The 20,638-nt window shown below is 45.1% G+C and overlaps 1 protein-coding gene across 5 annotated transcripts; it reads left to right on the top strand.

Annotated features, from left to right (window-relative positions):
• Window positions 1–255: 255 nt before the first annotated feature.
• On the top strand, window positions 256–19,514 carry LOC311150165 (lysine-specific demethylase 5C-like). Of its 5 annotated transcripts, XM_084187480.1 has the most exons (29): window positions 256–500; window positions 733–1,020; window positions 2,643–2,790; window positions 2,999–3,076; window positions 3,567–3,689; window positions 3,892–4,062; window positions 4,262–4,396; window positions 6,726–6,785; window positions 7,907–8,030; window positions 8,195–8,475; window positions 8,821–8,979; window positions 10,204–10,323; window positions 10,485–10,643; window positions 10,858–11,039; window positions 11,341–11,503; window positions 12,811–12,930; window positions 13,032–13,226; window positions 13,527–13,708; window positions 13,826–13,950; window positions 14,096–14,243; window positions 14,327–14,411; window positions 14,494–14,867; window positions 15,049–15,187; window positions 15,439–15,618; window positions 15,930–16,049; window positions 16,280–17,117; window positions 17,218–17,417; window positions 17,536–17,724; window positions 17,934–19,514. In XM_084187480.1, the coding sequence occupies exons 2-29, from the start codon at window positions 1,016–1,018 to the stop codon at window positions 17,940–17,942; spliced, it is 4,812 nt and encodes a 1,603-aa protein (XP_084043606.1). In that variant the 5' UTR covers window positions 256–500; window positions 733–1,015; the 3' UTR covers window positions 17,943–19,514. The 5 variants fall into 5 exon arrangements, with proteins under 5 accessions (XP_084043606.1, XP_084043608.1, XP_084043607.1 ...); XM_084187482.1 differs by lacking the exon at window positions 6,726–6,785; XM_084187481.1 differs by having other exon boundaries at window positions 256–1,020; window positions 4,265–4,396.
• Window positions 19,515–20,638: the final 1,124 nt, after the last annotated feature.

Below are 20,638 nucleotides of genomic sequence, written 5' to 3'. Positions count from 1 at the left end.
GGTATTACTCCGTCCATGCATGCACTTCTGCCATCCTCCACATCTGCATTTTTTAAATAATGGTACACGTTTTAAACGATATACTCATTTTATTTAGCGAAGTGTATATTAGTAAATAATTCCGTGAATGGGTATCATAATTCGTGAAATAGGTGACGATAAGAGAAAATGCGTCTCGAACTACTTTCTCTAAATCGAGCGAACGTGGAGGGACTAATTCCTGCCCTCTCTTCCACTCAAATAACTCAGCTGTCGTAGTACTAGTGGTTGAAAGACTTGAGGTTGCGCTTAGGCAATGATGAAACTAAGATGGCGTTTAAACCCAGACAGGATGAACGGGGGATAGCGAAATTGGTCACAAATTGATTTGATGGGGACGTAATTCTCACAGAGATACTCGTTTACAAGCAAACGAGTCTTCAAAGTGGATCATCTCTACTCTTATAATAAAACAGAAGTGGGTCTATAGGGGAAGCGACGCTGAAAACGGCCAACTTTACGTGAGCTAACTGGACCTTGCTTGCTAGCTAATAACGTTAGCTCGTAACATTACTAGCTACAGTAGCTAGCTAGCGAACCAGCGACAGCTAGCTAGCTAACGTTAGCCAGCTGAGCAAAACAACAACACTGTCAACAGAGGGAGGAGGGTAGTCTCAGGATAAATAATTGTCTACATGATTGTCCTGAGTATTTTGATTAAAAATCAAACAATTAATATCTGTCTTGGGACAGGTACGAAACAGAGAAGGAACCAATATTTCCAGTGAAACTTCCACGCCAATTCGCAGTGCCACCCGAGACCGGAGGTGCTGCCTGGGATGGGCTGAAAAGTGGAGGCCGTAACGTTAGCTTCAGCCTCCCCAATCGTGACCCAGTGCTGAACAATAGACCCTGTGAGCTTTCAAGACACCTAAACGGCCCATCATATTATTGGTGACATCTGAGTCCATAATTTCCTTTTTGATCACGTTGAACGTGTCAGGAAGAGTTGCTGTCCAAGTACCAGCTATCTAACATGATGTAAGTCTAATAACGTCACGTTAGCTATACTCTAGCTAGCCATATTTCTTATCAGGGAAGTTCGCTAAGATGCTAGTTAGATACATCCTAGTTAGCAACTAACTAACTACAGTGAAACTTAAAGTAAACCAAACTGCTTGGGATTTTCTTAACTTGTCAGTCATCAAGGACCTCCCGGTATGTAGCTAGCGATTTGCCAAATGACCCATATTTTGTGATGTTTGACAATGGCCATATTCATTTGTTGACTAACTTGGATCCCCATATTTGGTCTTGCTAATAGGAACGTGGATGGATGCAATCAGGCCTTTAAATCCTGTGACGTTTGTATGTTGCGATTAGGGGCTTTAGTTATATTTTGAGAATATGTCCAGCATTTGAGTAGCAAGCTTCCTCAAATGTCTTCATCATTATTTTCTATTGAAAATATATTTAGGAGGCCTTCAGATGGCAAACCTCAGGTCTTGTGAAATTGTAGGAAACAAATCATATCCCAGACAGTATGACTAACTTTTTATATCACCAAGTATCAACATAAGTTGTTAGTTAGGCAGTGTATTCTTTTCTGTTGATGACCAAACACCAATTTGACCTCATGAGACAAGAATGGCACCATGTAGTATTTGCTGTGTCTGTAAGGTAGGGGGAGGGGAGAACAGTTACAAAGAACGCCTCCCCCATATTGGGTTAACAGGTTTGGGATTTTGGTGTTTTACTTGATTTAAGATTATATGATGTTCCAATGACTTATACCAAATATTAGAACAGGTTTCAATTCAAGAACATTATTCAAAAGTAGAAGAATCATGTAACGTTCGTGAAACAATTGCCATTCAAAATTGTAGGTTGTGTCCCTAGGGGCCCTTTGTTTGATCTGAAAAACATACTCTAAAGCATTGTTAATGTATCCAATTCAATGTATGGTACTGTACCTATGAATTTTTGAAGAACTGGTAATCCCATAAGGAAGAATACCTTGTGATTATTTTCCCCTTAGCCTAACTTTGAACTGGAAGTGGACATTTTCAAGAAATGCATTTGAAATATATAATTTTTATAATAGATGTGTTTATGTAGGATGCGTTGTCTAACAATACTCATAACTACATAAACAATGGATTAATACAATCTTAGATTTGGGGTTATGATAGGGAAAGACTCCCGAGTGGCGCAGCGGTCTAAGGCACTGCATCTCAGTGCTAGAGGCGTCACTACAGACCCTGATTCGATTCCAGGCTGTATCACAATCCGGCTGTGATTGGGAGTCCCATAGGGCAGCGCACAATTGGCCCAGCATCGTCCGGTTTTGGCCGGGGTAGGCCGTCATTGTAAATAAGAATTTGTTCTTAACTGACTTGCCTAGTTAAATAAAGGTTACATTTTAAAATAATTTTCCAACCTTTATAAGACATGCATAAATGTATTCTTCAAGAATCAATGGGTAGCGTGTATATATATATATAGGGCCTGTATCATTCATAGAAATGATTAGCAGGTAATCTTACATTGTGCCCAGACTTCTCATAGTGACATTTATTTTGACTGCCAATCTACTTAGCTAAGTAAGTACCTCCACTGTGTGGTGACTTGACATGCAGATTGTTGACCTTACCTGTTGCCAGGGCGATGGAGGGGGAAGACTTTGTGCCTCCTCCGGAGTGCCCAGTGTTCGAGCCATCATGGGAGGAGTTTCAGGATCCCCTGGGCTACATTGCCAAGATCCGTCCAATTGCAGAGAAGTCTGGAATCTGCAAGATTCGTCCTCCTGCTGTAAGTGTTTACTGATGACAAGCATCTATCATTTAACCCCATGAAACCTGTGTGGAGTTGAATACGGTTGTTTTCCTCTGACCTTAGCACACACAAGTAGATGTCCTCTTTCTCTTTCTTACAAGCTGAGTACAGGATTGAGTGATGACAGGATGACAAGTGTTTACATCAAACATAGACATTGATCAAAGCTTTCCTCTGCCCACAGGACTGGCAGCCACCCTTTGCTGTGGAGGTGGATAGCTTCCACTTCACACCCCGTATACAAAGACTCAATGAGCTGGAGGTTAATCTCTCTCCCTCCTATATTGTATCATTGTATGGTTGAGTCACAGAAATGGACTGAATAGAACGGCCATCCCCATTCAAGTCAATGATGGCATAATGGGTGGACTGGCAGCCATTTTGAATGTACCCATGCCAGGAAGTAAAAGCAGGAAATGTACCCTTCAGTCTGTGCTGTGATTTGAGTCAACTCAACTGACATTACACAAAATACATCCCATTGCATGAGCTACATCCGTTAGCAGGATTTGAATAAATATTCTACGTTACCATGGCAATCCAGCATCAGGCAGCCATTGCTCATGTACCCATGAGTTTACCAGTCAAATTGCCAGTGTTAGAGCTTCCAAGCCCGTTCTATTCATTCTATTTCTATGGGTTGAGTCTTGATATTGAATAACTGTTTTAGAAGTCACGTGTTTTGGTTGACTCAAAGATTATATTTTAGTTTTCATTCTAATCATATTCACTCCTAACCCCCCTCTCCTCAGGCGGAGACACGAGTCAAGCTGAACTACTTGGACCGGATCGCCAAGTTCTGGGAGATCCAGGGATCCTCCCTCAAGATCCCAAACATCGAGAGGCGCATCCTGGACCTCTTCAGCCTGTCCAAGGTGCCAGAGCTGACTGACCCATGTTTTTCATTTCTCAATAAACCCCCTGTTGCATGTCTTATTTCTGTATAACTCAAAAATAAGACATGTTGAGAGACTCTTTGAAAAATGGTGATAGATCTTACCATTGCTAACACTATCCAACAGTACTTTAGCCAGTAAAACTGAGCTGACTGTGCACTTGTATTATTTTGTGTTGTAGGTTGTGATAGATGAGGGAGGGTTTGATATAGTCAGTAAGGAGAGGCGCTGGGCTCGCGTGGCCCAGAAGCTTGGCTACCCTCCAGGCAAGAACATTGGCTCCCTCCTGCGCTCACACTACGAGAGGATTGTCTACCCCTTTGAGGTGTTCCAAGCTGGGGCCAGCCTGCCGGTAATGCTACACTCACCCACTTTGCTCCTGTTCTTTTGTGCTTACACAAGCGATCTATCAACTATTATGTATCACACAGAATTTGACATGGATTGACTTACATTCATTATTTGTTTAGCCAGTTGCACTGTTTATAAATGGTGTCCATCCATAGTCATGAATGTAGAAGAGGGTTTAACCCCAGGATTTCTGTGTGTAGCAGACTAAGCCAAAGCTATATGATGGAGAGGAGGTGCATAGAGAATACAAGCCCCATTCCATCCCCCTACGCCAGTCTGTCCAGCCATCCAAGACAAGCAGCTACGGACGCCGAGCCAATCGTCTCCAGCCAGACGTGAGTGACCGCACACAAGCTCCAATGACCGATGTACATAATTTCCCTCTTAACAGTATCAATCTGTGTATAGTTCACAGATCTTAATAGAAGTTGGTTATTTTTACTCATTGCCATGATCATGTTGATCGTTCCAAGGATGTAAGCATTCACCCTCCACAACCATCATCTATAAATAGCCATATTTAACCAGTCTCATTCAGGAAAGGGGTCCAAATCTATTCATTGGATGGTGATGTACTGTCTTCTGAGAATTTGTAGTGAAACTAGTGCTCTACACTGGTTATCACAGATCTCAGTTAGGGGTAACACCTGCCGTTAACACATCTTACTCGTAGATTTTTCCCACTGATAGTCTACATAGTTTTATCTTCTATCAGTGATGCATTGGGTTAGGCAAGAAGATAAATTTGACATACGCCCATACAATCATGTAATAATATGCATCTCTTCTTTTGGCAATGAAAAACGGAATTACTTTTCATTCATATCGTTGTATTCATAACTTAATCTGATTTAAATTACACCAAATGAGTCATTAATCCAAATGAATTTAATCTGAGTTCCAGCTCTTTCAATCCAAATTGGGAAAAAACAATCTAGATGGTCTTCTAGATGAAGAGCTGATGATGCACTCAGAACACATCCAGCATGCTCTTTCTTTCTTTCTTTCTTTCTTTCTTTCTTTCTTTCTTTCTTTCTTTCTTTCTTTCTTTCTTTCTTTCTTTCTTTCTTTCTTTCTTTCTTTCTTTCTTTCTTTCTTTCTTTCTTTCTTTCTTTCTTTCTTTCTTTCTTTCTTTCTTTCTTGTTCATTTTGTCACCCCTGCCATTGAACAGGGTACCCATGTCTTTCACCCATGGAATACATTTTGTTTTGTACCATTTTGCTTTTTAAAGTGGTGGTGTGGTGAGATCTTTGATTTGCTTCTCAATAGGTCTTACTCCAGATTTTATTTGAACAATGGCAAGAAATGCTTAAAGGGATAGTGTGAGATTTTGGCCATCTACTTACCAAGAGTTAGATGAACTCATGGATACCATTTTTGTGTCTCTGTGTCCAGTATGAAGGAAGTTTGAGGTCGTTTTGTGTGTGTGAGAGAGCTATCATAACAGCTTCAAGACAAGTTAGTAATGAACAGTAGCTTATTTTCCAAATATTCCAACCTAAGAAGGTATTGTCCTAAAGTTGCCGCTTTAAAAAATAACAAGAATGAAAGTCGATAGCCTAAGCCTAGGCTATTCTCAATCAGCTTTATGAGAGCGAGAACAAACAATATTATTTATTTCCTATTATTTTATGAGGGAAATAAAGCAACTATTGCCCTGGCTTGTATAGGCTACCCTAACTCACTCAATAAGACAGCCTGGTCCTGATCAGACTCCATCATTTGGAGACTCCTCCACCAGAAATGAATATTAGAAAATATTTGCCTGCATTTAGCCTCAGCCCAGGCTTTCAACAACATTATCTTACATCATTACATTTGACATTTTAGTCATTTAGCAGACGCTCTTATCCAAATCTTATCATGATTTGTGTAGTTCTAGCATTTGATTTCACACGGTCATTTTAGCCAGGTTTAAAAAAATGTTTTATTTAAAATAAATATGAATAATTGGGTTGGCCAATATAACAATGTTTTATGGGTACATAATCATGATAGGACAAAGGTTGACAGCTGACAGGTAGCACTGGACACATCCATGAGTTAATCTGACTCTGGGTAAGTAGAGAAAGGGCTTAAAATCTTGCACTATCTCTTTAAACTTTACACTGAGATGTCATCAGATTGATCATAGTCCACCATAAGAATCTGATGATATGGTTTTGTTTTAAACCCAAGTATGCATCCTTGTGTGTTTTTATATTACCTAGGCCAGGGGACTCCAACCCTGTTCCTAGAGAGCTACCCTCCTGTAGATTTTCGCTCTAACCCCAGTTGTAACTAACCTGGTTCAGCTTATCAACCAGCTAATTATTAGAATCAGGTGTGCTAGACTAGGGTTGGCGTGAACCTACAGGACGGTAGCTCTCTGGGAACAGGGTTGGAGAGTCCTGACCTTGGCTATGCGTTCTCTGAGGGCTCAGTTCTATACAGATCAAAAAGTGCTTGCGATGTGATCAGTTCAAGCACAGCTATATTTGGCAAACACATTGTCTACCCACACCTATTACAATCACACACAAGTAATTATATTTCATCACACCAGATTTCCATCTCTCCATACACATTTTCTCCACTCTTCCAATGGCAGTTTTTTCTCCTCAGCCACTCTTTTTCTTCCTCCTCCTGTCTCAGTTCTTTGTTGCTGTTGTCTTCCTATGCAGGGTCCAGAGGATTCTGCCCCCCACCCTCTCTCCACTGGCTCTCAACACATCTCTACATCGGTACTGCCTGTCTCTTTTGAGCACAATGCGAGTGCTCGCTCTCTCCCGGCTCTACCCTCGCCCGTCTCTATCTGGCTCGATTTCTCTAGGAACAAACGCCTCGCTCTCTCTCTCTCTCGCCTTCTTTATTTGCGGCAGGGCCCTTGCCATCCTTTTATAACTCTTAACAAACATCACCATTCAATAGCCTAGCATCAAGCTTTAGCTGTCTTTAGCCCTTATTCCACTCACTCACCCACCCACTCACTGTTTGTCCCTGGCAACAACTTATGTAAATGCATCAGCAATTACCTGTCTCGCCTGTACTTGTTTATGAAATCAGTGTGAATCTCCCTCTCTCTCCCCCTCTCTATTTACTGCTAGTCAGTCTCTGTGTGTCCTTGCTTAACGCTTCCATTCCCTCACTTCTGCAGCGCTATTGTGTGACTGCATGTGTTCTGTTAGAGTGCATCGGTCAGTTGAACACCAGTCGGTTATGTGACTGCATGTGTTCTGTTAGAGTGCATCGGTCAGTTGAACACCAGTCGGTTGTGTGACTGCATGTGTTCTGTTAGAGTGCATCGGTCTGAACACCAGTATGTTGTGTTTGGCAAGAACCCTGTTAGACACTCCACTTGGCCTTTTGAGAAAGTAAAATATTTGGAAAATGTAAACGCAGCTTTGTACATTTATGCTCTCAAGCATTGCCCCTTCAGAAGTTAGGAACACCATTTTACAGATTTAGGATCTGAGACAGATGACACCTCACAACCTCGACTTGAGTGAATTTGTTATTTTATGAATCACTCATTTCAGTTCAGCTGAGTTGAGACTTGTATGTAGGTTCCCCAAATTATTTTCCTTTGTTGGTACGTGTGTCTAGACGTGTGTTTGGATGCTTTTTCTTATAACACGGTGGTGGGTCGTTACCTTTGTTTAGTAACTGTCAATAGTCACAGATGTACTGTATGGAGAGGTTCTACTCTCCTAGCCGATCCTCTCCTCTAGTCCTACTATTCTCCCTCATCCTCACACTATCTCCTGACCCTTCTGCTTCTCCATTCCCTCTCAGTATACCTGAAAGTATATTGGTGTTGCTCCCACCACATCTCCATACTGACTTTTTGACACCTGTCCCCTAGCCTGATCCCACGGAGGAGGACATAGAGAAGAACCCAGAGCTGAAGAAACTGCAGATTTACGGTGCGGGGCCTAAGATGATGGGGCTAGGACTGGTGCCCAGAAATAAGAGCATTCCCAAGAAAGGTAACACAACTCTGCCACAATCACTCACCCCCCTACCTGGTTGTGTTTGAAATGTGGGATCTGGTCAAAAAGTAGTATTCTATAGAATGCGGTGCAATTTCAGTGTGTGTTGAATGCTGGGTTACAGCTGATCTTGACCACTTCTCCAATTTCCCTCCTTCCAGAAGAGCTGCCTCAGACTGTGACTGTCCGGGCTGCAGCTGCTGTCCAGGTCAAGGAGCAGCCAGGGGAGGTCAAAGAGAAAGGAGGAGATGGCAGCACAACCACCACGGCTCCTCCTCCCTCTGATGCTACGATAAAGAGTGAGATGAAGAAAGAGGAAGAGAAAAATGAGGAAGGTGGAGAAGCTCATGACAACGGGGACCAAGACAATGGTGAAAAGGGTGACGGGCCCTGCACCAAGATGACCATGCGGCTGAGACGTAACCTCGGCAACCCTCCGTTTGTAAGGGCCTTAGCCTCCATTCATGTTTATGGGCCAGTTACACAGGCACAGATTAAGGCTTATCCTGGACTAAGAAGCATGATCACTGAAGATTCTCTGTCTGGGAATCCAGCCCTGTATGTTATGTCTGATCCAAAATCAGATGGAATAGATATTCGAATCATAAGGTGGCAATTTAAATGGGAAAATAAATTAAGCTAGTTGATCACCATCTATGCTGTCAGTAATTTAATGGGTAAACAATTTACATGTACTATTTCGTTAGTCAGCTCCTTTCCAACATATTTGAGTGTGGCAATTTAAATGCAGAACTTTAATTCTGTTTCACTTATCTGTTCTGCGAAGGTGGATTCGTTTGTGTGTCGGATGTGTGGCCGTGGTGACGAGGATGAGAAGCTCCTGCTGTGTGACGGTTGTGACGACAACTACCACACCTTCTGTCTGCTGCCTCCTCTCACTGAGGCCCCCAAGGGCAACTGGCGCTGCCCCAAATGTGTGGCCGAGGTGAGAGAGAGTCATAAACCGTCTAAAAAGAAATGATCACGACAGCTGTGATGGAAACAGGACGTTTCGGGAACAATTTCATAAATGCCGACAGATAATTTGTTCATTCCACATGGTGGGATCTTTTTGTGTCTGTAAAGGTAATTACCGGTATGCGAGAAATGGCGGTGGAAACACCTTTTTATGCGCAAATATTGATATAATAACCATCATATCGAAGTACACTTGGAGTCACGAGATGATATGGTGTGTGGTCCTCCCACTATGACTTGGGAAACCATGCAGTTTATTAAGCTACAAATGAAATAAGTTATGAACTTCACAGGGTGGTGAAAGTGCACGGTGATGAGCTTGATGCTCCTTTCCAATAAATATGGAGGGTCTTATTCTGGTGACATGATGATCGATGCTTGACTGCTGTTTGACAAATACAAATATTCTTCGCTCTTATCCATAATAATCTCATCATGTAGACCAGCCTACCCACACAGCCTACCCACACAGCCTACCCACACAGCCTACCCACACAGTATCTGCCAGCTGTTAGGTAGAGCACATGTGCCAAGACCAGAGTAGGCACGTTTGCTATTTAACGCAACAGTTTTTGTGACAAAACTGTCGGTAGAGTTCAAAATGCGATGGAAACACATTGAATGTTAGATTTGTATTCGGTACTTGAAAACTTAAGCGAAAAAGTACATTTTGTGTGCACTATGCACTGATTTTTATCCGCAACAAGTCTGTTTGGTGGAAACACCACTAGTGGGAAATGAGCATATTTTCTTTATGCACTTTTTAAAATATTCACATTAAACTGTCACCAATTGGATGCAAAACTAGCTATTGAGACCCACAACATCCTGTTGCGTCAAACAAACATCCTGCTATGTGGGTGCAGCCATCCACCGTCTAATTCATCTGGAGCCTCTGTGCATATTTTAACCTGAGGAGTCTGTGGAGTCATTGAAGCAGTTTTCTGGAAGATGTAGCTTGTAGGGGAAAAGTGTGTGATGGATGGAACCCGGGCTGGAGGCCTGGTCAGGAGAATTATAACTATGTCTATCGAACACAGGCTATTGACATGTAAACCTGTCAAGAAAAACACTGGATGTAAACTTTGCATTATAGTCATCTGTATGTATGGTAATTATTAGATTTGCCTCCTTCCAATCCATTTCTTCGATGGCCTCATGTCTGCCTCTCCTTTTCTTCCCTTTCCCTCAGGAGTGTAAGAGGCCAGCGGAGGCCTTTGGTTTTGAGCAGGCTACTAGAGAGTACACCCTGCAGAGTTTTGGAGAGATGGCCGACACCTTCAAAGCAGACTACTTCAACATGCCTGTCCATGTAAGTGCACCTGTACAACCTATAAATGAACACTTTGCTCTGATGTGGAGATAAACTAATCCTTACTAATGAAGAAATGCTAGTTGATTATATTGATACATTATATTTTCTTCAATATGAGTTTTTGTGTTGGTGTGTTACTAATGTCCGTGTGTGTGTAGATGGTTCCTACAGAGCTGGTGGAGAGAGAGTTCTGGCGGTTGGTCAGTAGTATAGAGGAAGACGTGACAGTGGAGTATGGAGCAGACATCCACTCTAAAGATTTTGGTAGTGGGTTCCCCATGAACAACGGCACGAAGAACCTCACACAAGAGGAAGCGGTAACTATCAACCTTTTCATATCTCTCTCTCACTCCTGTTGTCTTGTCCTTTATATATCGTTCTTTAAATATACAGTGCTTGTCTATTCTGCTCTCATTGATATGCCATTAATATGATACTTATACAACATATATAAAACAATATACATTTCCTCCAAAGCTAAACCTGCTCAGTTTATCCTGACCGTCTTGCTGTCCTCTTCTGTGTCTGCAGGACTATGCCCGCAGCGGCTGGAACCTGAACGTGATGCCAGTGCTGGAGCAGTCCCTGCTGTGCCACATCAACGCAGACATCTCTGGCATGAAGGTGCCCTGGCTCTACGTGGGCATGGTCTTCTCAGCTTTCTGCTGGCACATCGAAGACCACTGGAGCTACTCCATCAACTACCTGCACTGGTAAATAGGACACTAACTTTACAGTACACAAAACGTTACAACCCCTACAGTAGACATGGGGTATTAATAGGTAGTTCATCTGTAGATAGTTGAGATTGTCCTTTTATGGCCAATAGCTTTATACAGGATTATAGATGTACTGACTGATAGATGTGGTTAGTGAGAAACGCTGTTCTCATCTCCCCCCTCTCTTTCTGTTCCCCTCTCTCCCTCTGTTCCCCTCTCCCCCCTCTCGCTGTTCCCTTTACCTCTCCCTCCTCCCTCTGTCCCCCTCTCCCACCTCTGACCCCTCCTCCTCCAGGGGTGAGCCTAAGACGTGGTACGGGGTTCCCTCTGTAGCAGCAGAGCAGTTAGAGGAGGTAATGAAGAAGCTGACCCCAGAGCTGTTTGAGTTCCAGCCTGACCTCCTCCACCAGCTGGTCACTATTATGAACCCCAACATCCTCATGGCCCACGGGGTCCCGGTACGTCACACACGTGTACATTATGTACAGACATACACACACACCAGAGTATGTGAGTGGAGTTGAGCGAGGAGTGGAGCGTGCCCAATTTGACTGGAGCGAGTTTCCCAAAGGTTGGAGCGTCGGCCTTCTCACCCGCTCCAGTTTAGCTCCAGTAGCGCTCACTTCACCAGCTCAGGGCATGCCGTCCCAGCATGCATTTGTAGTCTACTTGTGTGCTGCTATAGCCCCTTGATTTAGCTACTCTCATGGAGTTTGCTAAATATTGTCATAAAGAAACTGATAAAACACACAGGTGCAAAATCAAGGTGACTTACAAAGATGAAGAGGACCAAGTGCAAGAGAGAGAGAGTGTGGTGATGTAGTGTCCACAACTAAAGAATCATTGTGGAATCTGAAAAGACACGTATCCCGAAAGCATGATGGTGTACTTGGTACGTGCACATGCTAACAGAAATGCATGAGGTGGGTAGCTAGCTAAGTGTGTCATTGTAGAAAAGTATTTATAAACAACAAATCTGATCTCTTAAAAGTTTCGTTCTGTTATCTATACAATAGGCCATCATTGATTTTGGCCCAGTAGGCCTGGCATATTACCTCTTTCAAGGAGCTTTCTGTTTTGATAGGGTTATGTTACTTAAAATCCTTTAGGCCTACATACAGAGAGAAAGAAAGAAAAACGACACCCAGCCTGGCAAGAGTGGCCCGAAGGGTGTTTAGCATCCCCAGTGGCCTCAAGCGCTAAGAGGGTATTCTCTGCTGCTAGCCTGCTCTCCAGGCACCATCACATGAGCTTGAAGCCACAGACTGGCCAAACTCATGTTTCTAAAAATGAATTAAAAGGCGCTGTAATTTGTAATTAATTCTAAGGAAATAATTAGGCTCCCTGTCTGGCTCCTGACCTATTTAGAGTGTTTATATGCTATTTAATACGACATGAGTGCTTCTTACAGTCACCTTTTCATGTTGTTTATTAAAATACTTTTCATTCAAATCATATGGTTTGGTTTCAAAACCAAATGGTAGGTCCAGGTAGGGACAAAAATAGATGGGTGTTGGTTAAATTGTGATTTTAATGAATGGAGCTAATTTGGAGCTGCAGTTTTTTTTTAGTTTGAGTGAGGAGCGTTTTTTAGCGGAGTGGTTGGAAAGGACGTGGAGCGATGCGCAAGCACCATAAACTCTCTTATATCCATACTACACCTCATCATATTATGGAGTTGAGATTATGACAAATAACTGCGAGAAATGTTTGTAAACAATTACCACACTGATGACCCCCTTCCCTTGTTGCATTTGATTGACAGGTTGTGCGCACCAACCAGTGTGCTGGCGAGTTTGTCATCACTTTCCCCAGAGCTTACCACAGCGGCTTCAATCAGGGATACAACTTTGCTGAAGCTGTCAACTTTTGCACTGCAGACTGGGTAAGGCTATCATCCGTGTCCTGAGAATTAAACCGACTCTGATCTTCCCAACTATGTCTATACCCCAATGGGAGTTTCATACGTTGTTTTCACCCCGTCAGCTCCCCGCAGGGCGCTCCTGTATCGAGCACTACCGTCGTCTGCGGCGGTACTGTGTGTTCTCCCACGAAGAGCTGACCTGTAAGATGGCCGCATGCCCAGAGAAGCTGGACCTCAACCTGGCCGCCGCCACACACCGAGAGATGTTCAGCATCGTCCAGGAGGAGAGGGAGCTACGCAAGAGCCTGCTGGAGAGGGTGAGGCTAATACACTTGAAGTTGAGCGAGTGTGAGAGACGGGAATAGATGCTTGGTCTGGGTTTCCTATAGGACTGGCTGTGGTTTGGTCACTGACTTGAGCAGTCAGTGAAATTACTTTGTGGTTTGTGTGAGCAATTTGATTGTTTGTTGTGGCTTCTTGCGTTATATTGACTATTTGGTTTATGTGAGTTTGTAAGAAATGTTGGTGGTGTTTGTTGTGTAATACTGACTGTATGTAAAGCAGTGTTGCTCAGCTGTGTGTTGTGGTTTCCTTAAGCCCTGTGTGTGTTCTCTCAGGGCATCACAGAGGCTGAGAGGGAGGCGTTTGAGCTGCTACCTGATGATGAGAGGCAGTGTGATAATTGCAAGACCACCTGCTTCCTGTCGGCCCTGGCCTGTTCAAACTGCCCTGAACGCCTCGTCTGTCTCTACCACACTCAGGACCTCTGTAACTGCCCAACTGACAAACTCTACCTCAGGTACTACGGACTGTCTGTCTGTCTGTCTGTCTCGCTCGCTCACTCTCGCTCTATGTATCCTTTATTTACCACTAGCGCCTTACACCTGTCTCCTCCTCCGTTTTCTTCTCCCTGCAGGTACAGGTACACTCTGGATGAGCTGCTGGCCATGTTACACCGGCTCAAAGTGCGAGCCGAGTCGTTTGATTCCTGGGCCAACAGAGTGAAAGAGGCTCTGGAGCAGGAAGAGGGCAACAAGATAGGTAAGAACTACACACCCTTAGACCCAAACCATAAACTTGACAAGAATAACACTCAATACTCTTCTGTAGCTGAATAATGTCCCCAAAGAAATGTCTTAAGAGTGAATAAAAAATGCATATTGACATTGAGTTCATGGTTCTCCAGGCATTACGGATCTGGAGGTGCTGAAGGCAGAGGCAGCAGAGAAGAAGTTTCCTGACAACGAGCTGCTCCAGAGACTCAACACTGTCATCACTGACACGCAGCACTGTCAGCAGACCAGCACTGAGCTCCTCAACAAGACACAGACCAGGTAACACACACTGCCATACCCAATGCATTTAGCTCCACAGTGACACATACACGATAACAAACATTGCTGTGTATGTGTTGCAGGAGGATGACCCTGGCTGAACTCAAGGCTCTAGTGGAGAAGATGGAGAACCTGCCCTGTGTGATAAGCCAGCTGGAGGACGTACAGGTCAGGATCCACCAGCTACATTGTCCGGCCCTCTCTTCCTTCCCTACTTCCTCTCATTCCTTTTTAATTCCCCCTCTCTCAGGCGGTCCTGCGTACGATAGAGGCGTTCCAGACTCAGGCCCAGGCTCTAGTGAGCGACAGGGACTGGCGGCGAGACTCCCCTCCCCCAGAGCAGCTCCAGGCCCTGTTGGAGCAGGGGGCTGGCCTACTTGTTGATGCCCCAGAGTGTGAGCTCCTCAAGGGGATGCAGGAGCAGGGCCGCTGGCTGGGCGAGGTGCGGCGGACCCTGGGGCCCGAGGGGAGTGAGGTGACCCTGGTGGTCCTCAGGAACCTGATGGAGGCGGGCTGCATCGTGCCCCAGAGCGTCTCTGTGGAAACGGCCATGGCAGAGCTGCAGGAGTTGCTGACGATAGCAGAACGCTGGGAGGAGAAGGCCCAGATCTGTTTGGAGCAACGGTGAGGGACACCTCATATTGGCTCACGCTTTCATTCTCTCTTTCACCGTCACTCTTTCTCTTCTCACTGTCTCACCCACTCATTCATCTCTCTTTCTCTCTTTTTCTTTTAGTCTCGACTCACTGTTCTCAGGTTGTTTTGCTCTTCCTAATGTCCTCTCTCTCTCCCGGTGTGATTGTAGGCAGAAGCACCCTCTGTCCACCCTGGAGGCCATAGTGAACGAGGCCCAGCTCATCCCAGTCAAGCTGCCCAACATCCTGTCTCTCCAAGGCTGTCTGAGCCGGGCCAGGGCCTGGGTCACTGACCTGGAGGAGATCCAGGCAAGTAGCACCAACTCTTACTGTCTATCATAACCTGGGTCACGTTTAATTGACAAACGTTGTGCAATGTTGCAAATAGGAAGTGCATGGACACAGCAGAGCGGACGTTAATTCCTTATTCTGTCAGAGAAGAATGCTTGTTCTACAATATACAAGTCTATGACAATGTTCCACAATGTTGTGCCCTGCTAAACGTAACCCTGGCTTGTCCTCTGTTAACATCCCCTTCTCTTCCTCTGTGTGTACTATAGAATGGGGAGCACTACCCATGTCTGGATGACCTGGAGGGCCTGGTGGCGATAGGTAGAGACCTGCCAGTCAGGATGGAGGAGCTGAGGCAGCTGGAGCTGCAGGTAGCCAGCGCCCACTCCTGGAGAGACAAGGCCTCCAAGACCTTCCTGAAGAAGAGCAGCCAGCACAGCCTGCTACAGGTCAGAGAGGCCAGGGGTGGAGAGTGTGTGGGCCTTTTTAGTTCTTTATTTACAGTTGTTTTGCCCCGCACTGATTAAAAAGGATTTGCTGCACATATCAATCACGCTTAATGGATAGGGAGGGAAGCCTTGGGACCTAGTCTCAATATCTATCTACAGACTTTGTTGAACTAAGTCTTGGGTGTATGTTAACATTGTCAGCCCTAAGATGTCTTTATATGTGAGTGTGTTAGCCAGTAATGTAGTTTGTGTGTGTGTGAACGTGTGGCTCTTACTAACGCCATCAGCATCACAACTTTGTCTTGCTGCAGGTGTTGTGTCCATGTGTGGAGATGCGCAAAGAGAGGGGAGAGGAGACAGATTGTTTAGATGACACCGATACAAACACTCTGGGCCTCTCTGCGCAGGACCTGAGAGACCCTGGAGCCATTGTGAGTCTGCATGGGGTCTGCCCTAGCCAGACAGTATGGCTGTCAGGTTCTAGTCTGTTCAGTGTGTTAGTGTTACCTACCAGTGTCAGAATCTCATATCCAAATCCAAACAACTTGATTTGTCCCCTTAAGGCAGTTTCTATTAGGGCTACAGTGATGCTTCAGTCACATACAAATAACATGCAGAGACCATAAAAAGTGCAGTGCATAATCCGTCTGTCCCCCTCTAGGTGACGGCGTTTAAAGAGGGAGAGCACCAGGAGAAAGAGGCTCTGCTGAGGCTCCAGAAGGTCAACCTGTCTAAACCAGGTGTGGAGAAGACAGCAGAGAAAGAGGTAAAGACAGAGCAGGAGGACAAGGAGAACGGAGGTGGGAGGTGGGGGGAGGACCTCATGGAGCTAGACACACCCCTCCACTCTGAGAACGGGGACAGTAACCACACGATGACAGGCGGTGCCTCTCCTCCTCAGTCAGTGTGTGTGTGTGGCCGGGCGCCTCGCCCCCCTCTGCTGCGTTGCCACCTGTGTAAAGACTGGTTCCACGGTGGGTGTGTCCCGTTCCCCTCCCTCCTGCTCCCCTCCTCAGCGCCCCCTACCAACCCCCTCTGCTGGTGGGACTGGGACTCACGCTTCCTGTGCCCGCGGTGCCAGCGCTCGCGGCGCCCGCGTCTGGAGACCATCCTGGCCTTGCTGGTGGCACTCCAGAGGCTCCCCGTCCGTCTGCCAGAGGGAGAGGCCCTGCAGTGTCTCACAGAGAGGGCCATCACCTGGCAGGGGCGCGCCAAGGAGGCACTGGACACCCCAGAGATAAAGGGGGCACTAGAGAGGCTGCAGGAGCTCAAACAGAGCCAGCCTCACAGGGAGGGAGAGGAGGAGGAGCAGGAGGAAGAGGATGGGAAGAAAGGGAACTCTGAGTCGGTGATAGTGCTGTCAGATTCAGAGGGAGTGATAGACCTCACAGAGGAGAACTCTCCCAAGAAAACCCTGAAGAAAGAGATGAACGGCGGCAGGCAGGCTGGATGTGAAAACGGCGTAAGCAAGAAAGTAATGTCTCACCACAATGTAACAGGTTAGTAGCCAATATTGTAACAACTCCAGTCCATGATGTTGATGTAACCCAGTAGACTTTTTCCCTGTGTCTGACTGTACCCCTCTGCACCTCCACCCAGGTGTGGGCTCTCTGCTGCCGCTGGTCCCGTCACTAAAAGGCCCAGTGATAGAGCTGTCTCCGGCCACCAGGACCCAGCTAGAGGAGTTACAGCTGGAGGGAGACCTGCTGGAGGTGTCTCTGGACCAGACCAGCACCATCCACAGGGTCCTCCAGGCTGCTTCAGAGCCACAGAGACACACACTCCGAACACTCATACTGGTGAGTGACCAGGAAACCTTTACCTTTAGCTGTGTATGTTGTAATAACTCCTATGGTGTTGTTGTCCTTTTACATGTCCAATATATTATGTTTTTGTCCTGACCCCCCCTCTCTTCAGATTGAGCTCCAGGAGCAGAAGGGAGCGGGCCGTGGGGGGCGGGCCAAAGACTCCAAGAGGAAGAGGAAGAGCCAGAGGGTCGACACAGAGGCGGAGGGAGTACCCCGGTCCCAGGACACTTCAGAGTCCAAGAAGAACCGGCCCCTCAACCACACTCCCTCCCACATACCCATCCAGACGCACCCTGAGGTAACCCTCAGACCCCCTCGCTTTTGTTTTGCTCTTTGGTTTATATTCTATTTTTAGTTCCTACTTGTGTATTTCTTTAAAACTTTTGTTCAAGAGATAATTAGTTACATGACTTGTTTGAAAGAAGTTGAACTAGTTAAACTCATGCTTCTCTCTCGCTCTCCAACTGTCTTTGTCTCCCTCTCTCTGTCTCTCTCCCCCTCACTCAGATCTTGTGAGATGGTTATGGATGCAACACTGGAGAAAGGAATGGTCAAACGTTTGGAGATAAATAGAATGGACAGATCATTCTGGGCTGGAAGACAGCGTCAAACTGTGGAAGGAAAGATGCAGGCCATCCCCCTGTATACAGCTCCCCTGTCTATCCACTGTATACAGCTCCCCTGTCTATCCCCCTGGATACAGCTCCCCCGTCTATCCCCCTGGATACAGCTCCCCTGTCTATCCCCCTGGATACAGCTCCCCTGTCTATCCCCCTGGATACAGCTCCCCCGTCTACCCCCCTGGATACAGCTCCCCCGTCTACCCCCCTGGATACAGCTCCCCCGTCTACCCCCCTGGATACAGCTCCCCGTCTATCCCCCTGGATACAGCTCCCCCGTCTATCCCCCTGGATACAGCTCCCCCGTCTATCCCCCTGGATACAGCTCCCCCGTCTATCCCCCTGGATACAGCTCCCCCGTCTATCCCCCTGGATACAGCTCCCCCGTCTATCCCCTGTCTTCTCAAACACTAACACAGTGATTATCTCTCTCTTTCTGAGCTCCTACATCTAGATTCTACACTCCTCTGTCTAATTCTCCAGCCCTCCCACTCTATTTCGATCTTTCTCTTCTGCTCTGTACTTTACACCCCCTCTCTGTCTGTCTTTCTCTCTATCTACCTCCCTCCATCCTCCCAGTGAACGTGTTCGGAGTGTGTGAGCTGGCTTCGTCAAAGGAGAGTCTCTTGGTCTTAATTAGGGATCCAGGTCAGTCTGTCAGTCAGTCGGTATGCTATGTTTTTTCAGCTGTATTAAATGCTAGTTTGGAACAAGCCTCACAGATGGACAGGGGGGTCCGGTTAAGTTGACCCACACACCCACTTACTGAAGTAGAAATGAATGATATTGATTTATTTTTCTGGGGGTTTTGGACATGAAGCTTACTTACAGCTGAAGTTCAGTACAGTGGAAAGTTGTGAATCACAGCAGATCATAGGTGGCGATGGTCACCGTGGTAACTTGTATTTTTTTGTATTTGATCTTATTTGTTGAGGCTGGGTTGTCAGAGGGGATTTTGCATTTTGAATAAAACTCATTTGGATATTTTGGGAATGTTTTTTGGTGCTACTTTCCCAAAATAGGTATCTGTACCTCTTTCATTCTCTCACTACTTTTACTTTCTCTTTCTCAAACTACTCTTTCATTCATTTTGATCCTATGATCCCCTCAGATTTATCCTTTTATTCTGTCCTGTTTTTCAGTCTCCTCATATTTCTTCTCTCTCTATCTCTCCCTATCTCTCGCCCTCTCTATCTATCTCTCCCTTCCAAACTGAAGTAACACTTCACTTTAACTCACTTTATCAAAATTTACTTTGTCTCTTGGTTAAAATAATAATAATTATTATTATTATTATTGGTATTGATATTGCAGACGCAGTTGTCGTGCGTTTGTGTATAAACTTCATTTCAATGTTGCCTTTTTGTTTCTTTTCACTCTTGTTAGAAAATAAAAGTTTAGAATTGTTTTAGGAATCTTTAGACTCCTGTCCTTCTTTCCGTCATGATTTGACAGAGTAGTGCCATTTTTGTGGTGCTGAATCGATCAGTACACCCCGCGTGTTGTGAACCTAAACCACAGGTGCAGTTGTGGTGTTCCTGAGCTTCAGCAACTCCCTTGGGACAGTTTTGAGCATGGAGGAGTATGACAGAAAAGAAGCAAACAATTCAAAGCACAAAATCACTTCAACTATTTTGATTAACAATTTATATAGAAAAGCTTTTATTGTAAAACGTTTATGGACCAGACATCACAGTATACTGAACAAACAGAGCCACATTGTTTTCTAGTCTAAGAATTGAACAAATTAAGGACATGTCACATCCACAATTTCACACTGACATTTTGTCACGTTTTTGAAGTATATGTTCCTTATTTATTTATAGTCAACATGCAAGTGAACAAATGTCAAAGAACCACTTTCAACTCCTCAGATTGTGCTGTCATACTGTATAAGTAACTCCATCGTGGAATACGATCGTACCAGCCATCAGAAGATACGTTCAAGAAGATTTCCTCAACTCTCAACCACCAGATATATAGTTGTCATGTTTCCTGTGCTGTGGGATTTGGTGTGCCTTTTTCCTCTCACTGTGCTTCTCAATTTATTCATATTAAAACATGTGCTTATCAGATCTTACCACAATGTAGACGTTTCATTCGTTAGTCAGGGCAGGCTCTATTTTGTCCTTTACGGTGTTCTTGTTGGCCAATGTGCTTTGTATAATCTATGTAAATGCCATACACAAGCTTGTTAGTTGGCATTTCAGGCACTGTCCTTATAAGAATGGTATACCAAAGAAACACTGGTCAATAGCTACAGGTTGGTTTATTTTACCAGCGCTTTCTTTTCACTTCTGTTGTCTTGCCTCCCTGCTTACGTTTATCCTTTTCTCTCAGGCAGAAATTACAGCTTGCAATATGGGTTACCGGTAATTTATCTTCTACACTGTACCATTCTCTCCCTTCTTTCCCTCTCTTTTCCTTCCTCACAGGTGTTGGTGACTAAGGAGAAGGCGGTACAGTCTCTTATTACCCAATTTCTCCAATTTGCAGTGACAGATCACAGTCGATAGTTGGTTTCTTTCCCTCTCCAAAGCAACCCTCCTCTGCAACCCACTTCCTCTGCACCATTTATTTAAATCACTCCTA

The sequence above is a fragment of the Coregonus lavaretus genome (assembly GCF_964263955.1).
Source record: "Coregonus lavaretus genome assembly, chromosome: 22".
In the NCBI taxonomy this organism is placed as follows: domain Eukaryota; kingdom Metazoa; phylum Chordata; class Actinopteri; order Salmoniformes; family Salmonidae; genus Coregonus; species Coregonus lavaretus.
The sequence above is the reverse complement of the archived record's forward strand: the minus strand, read 5'-3'. Positions and strand labels throughout refer to the sequence as shown.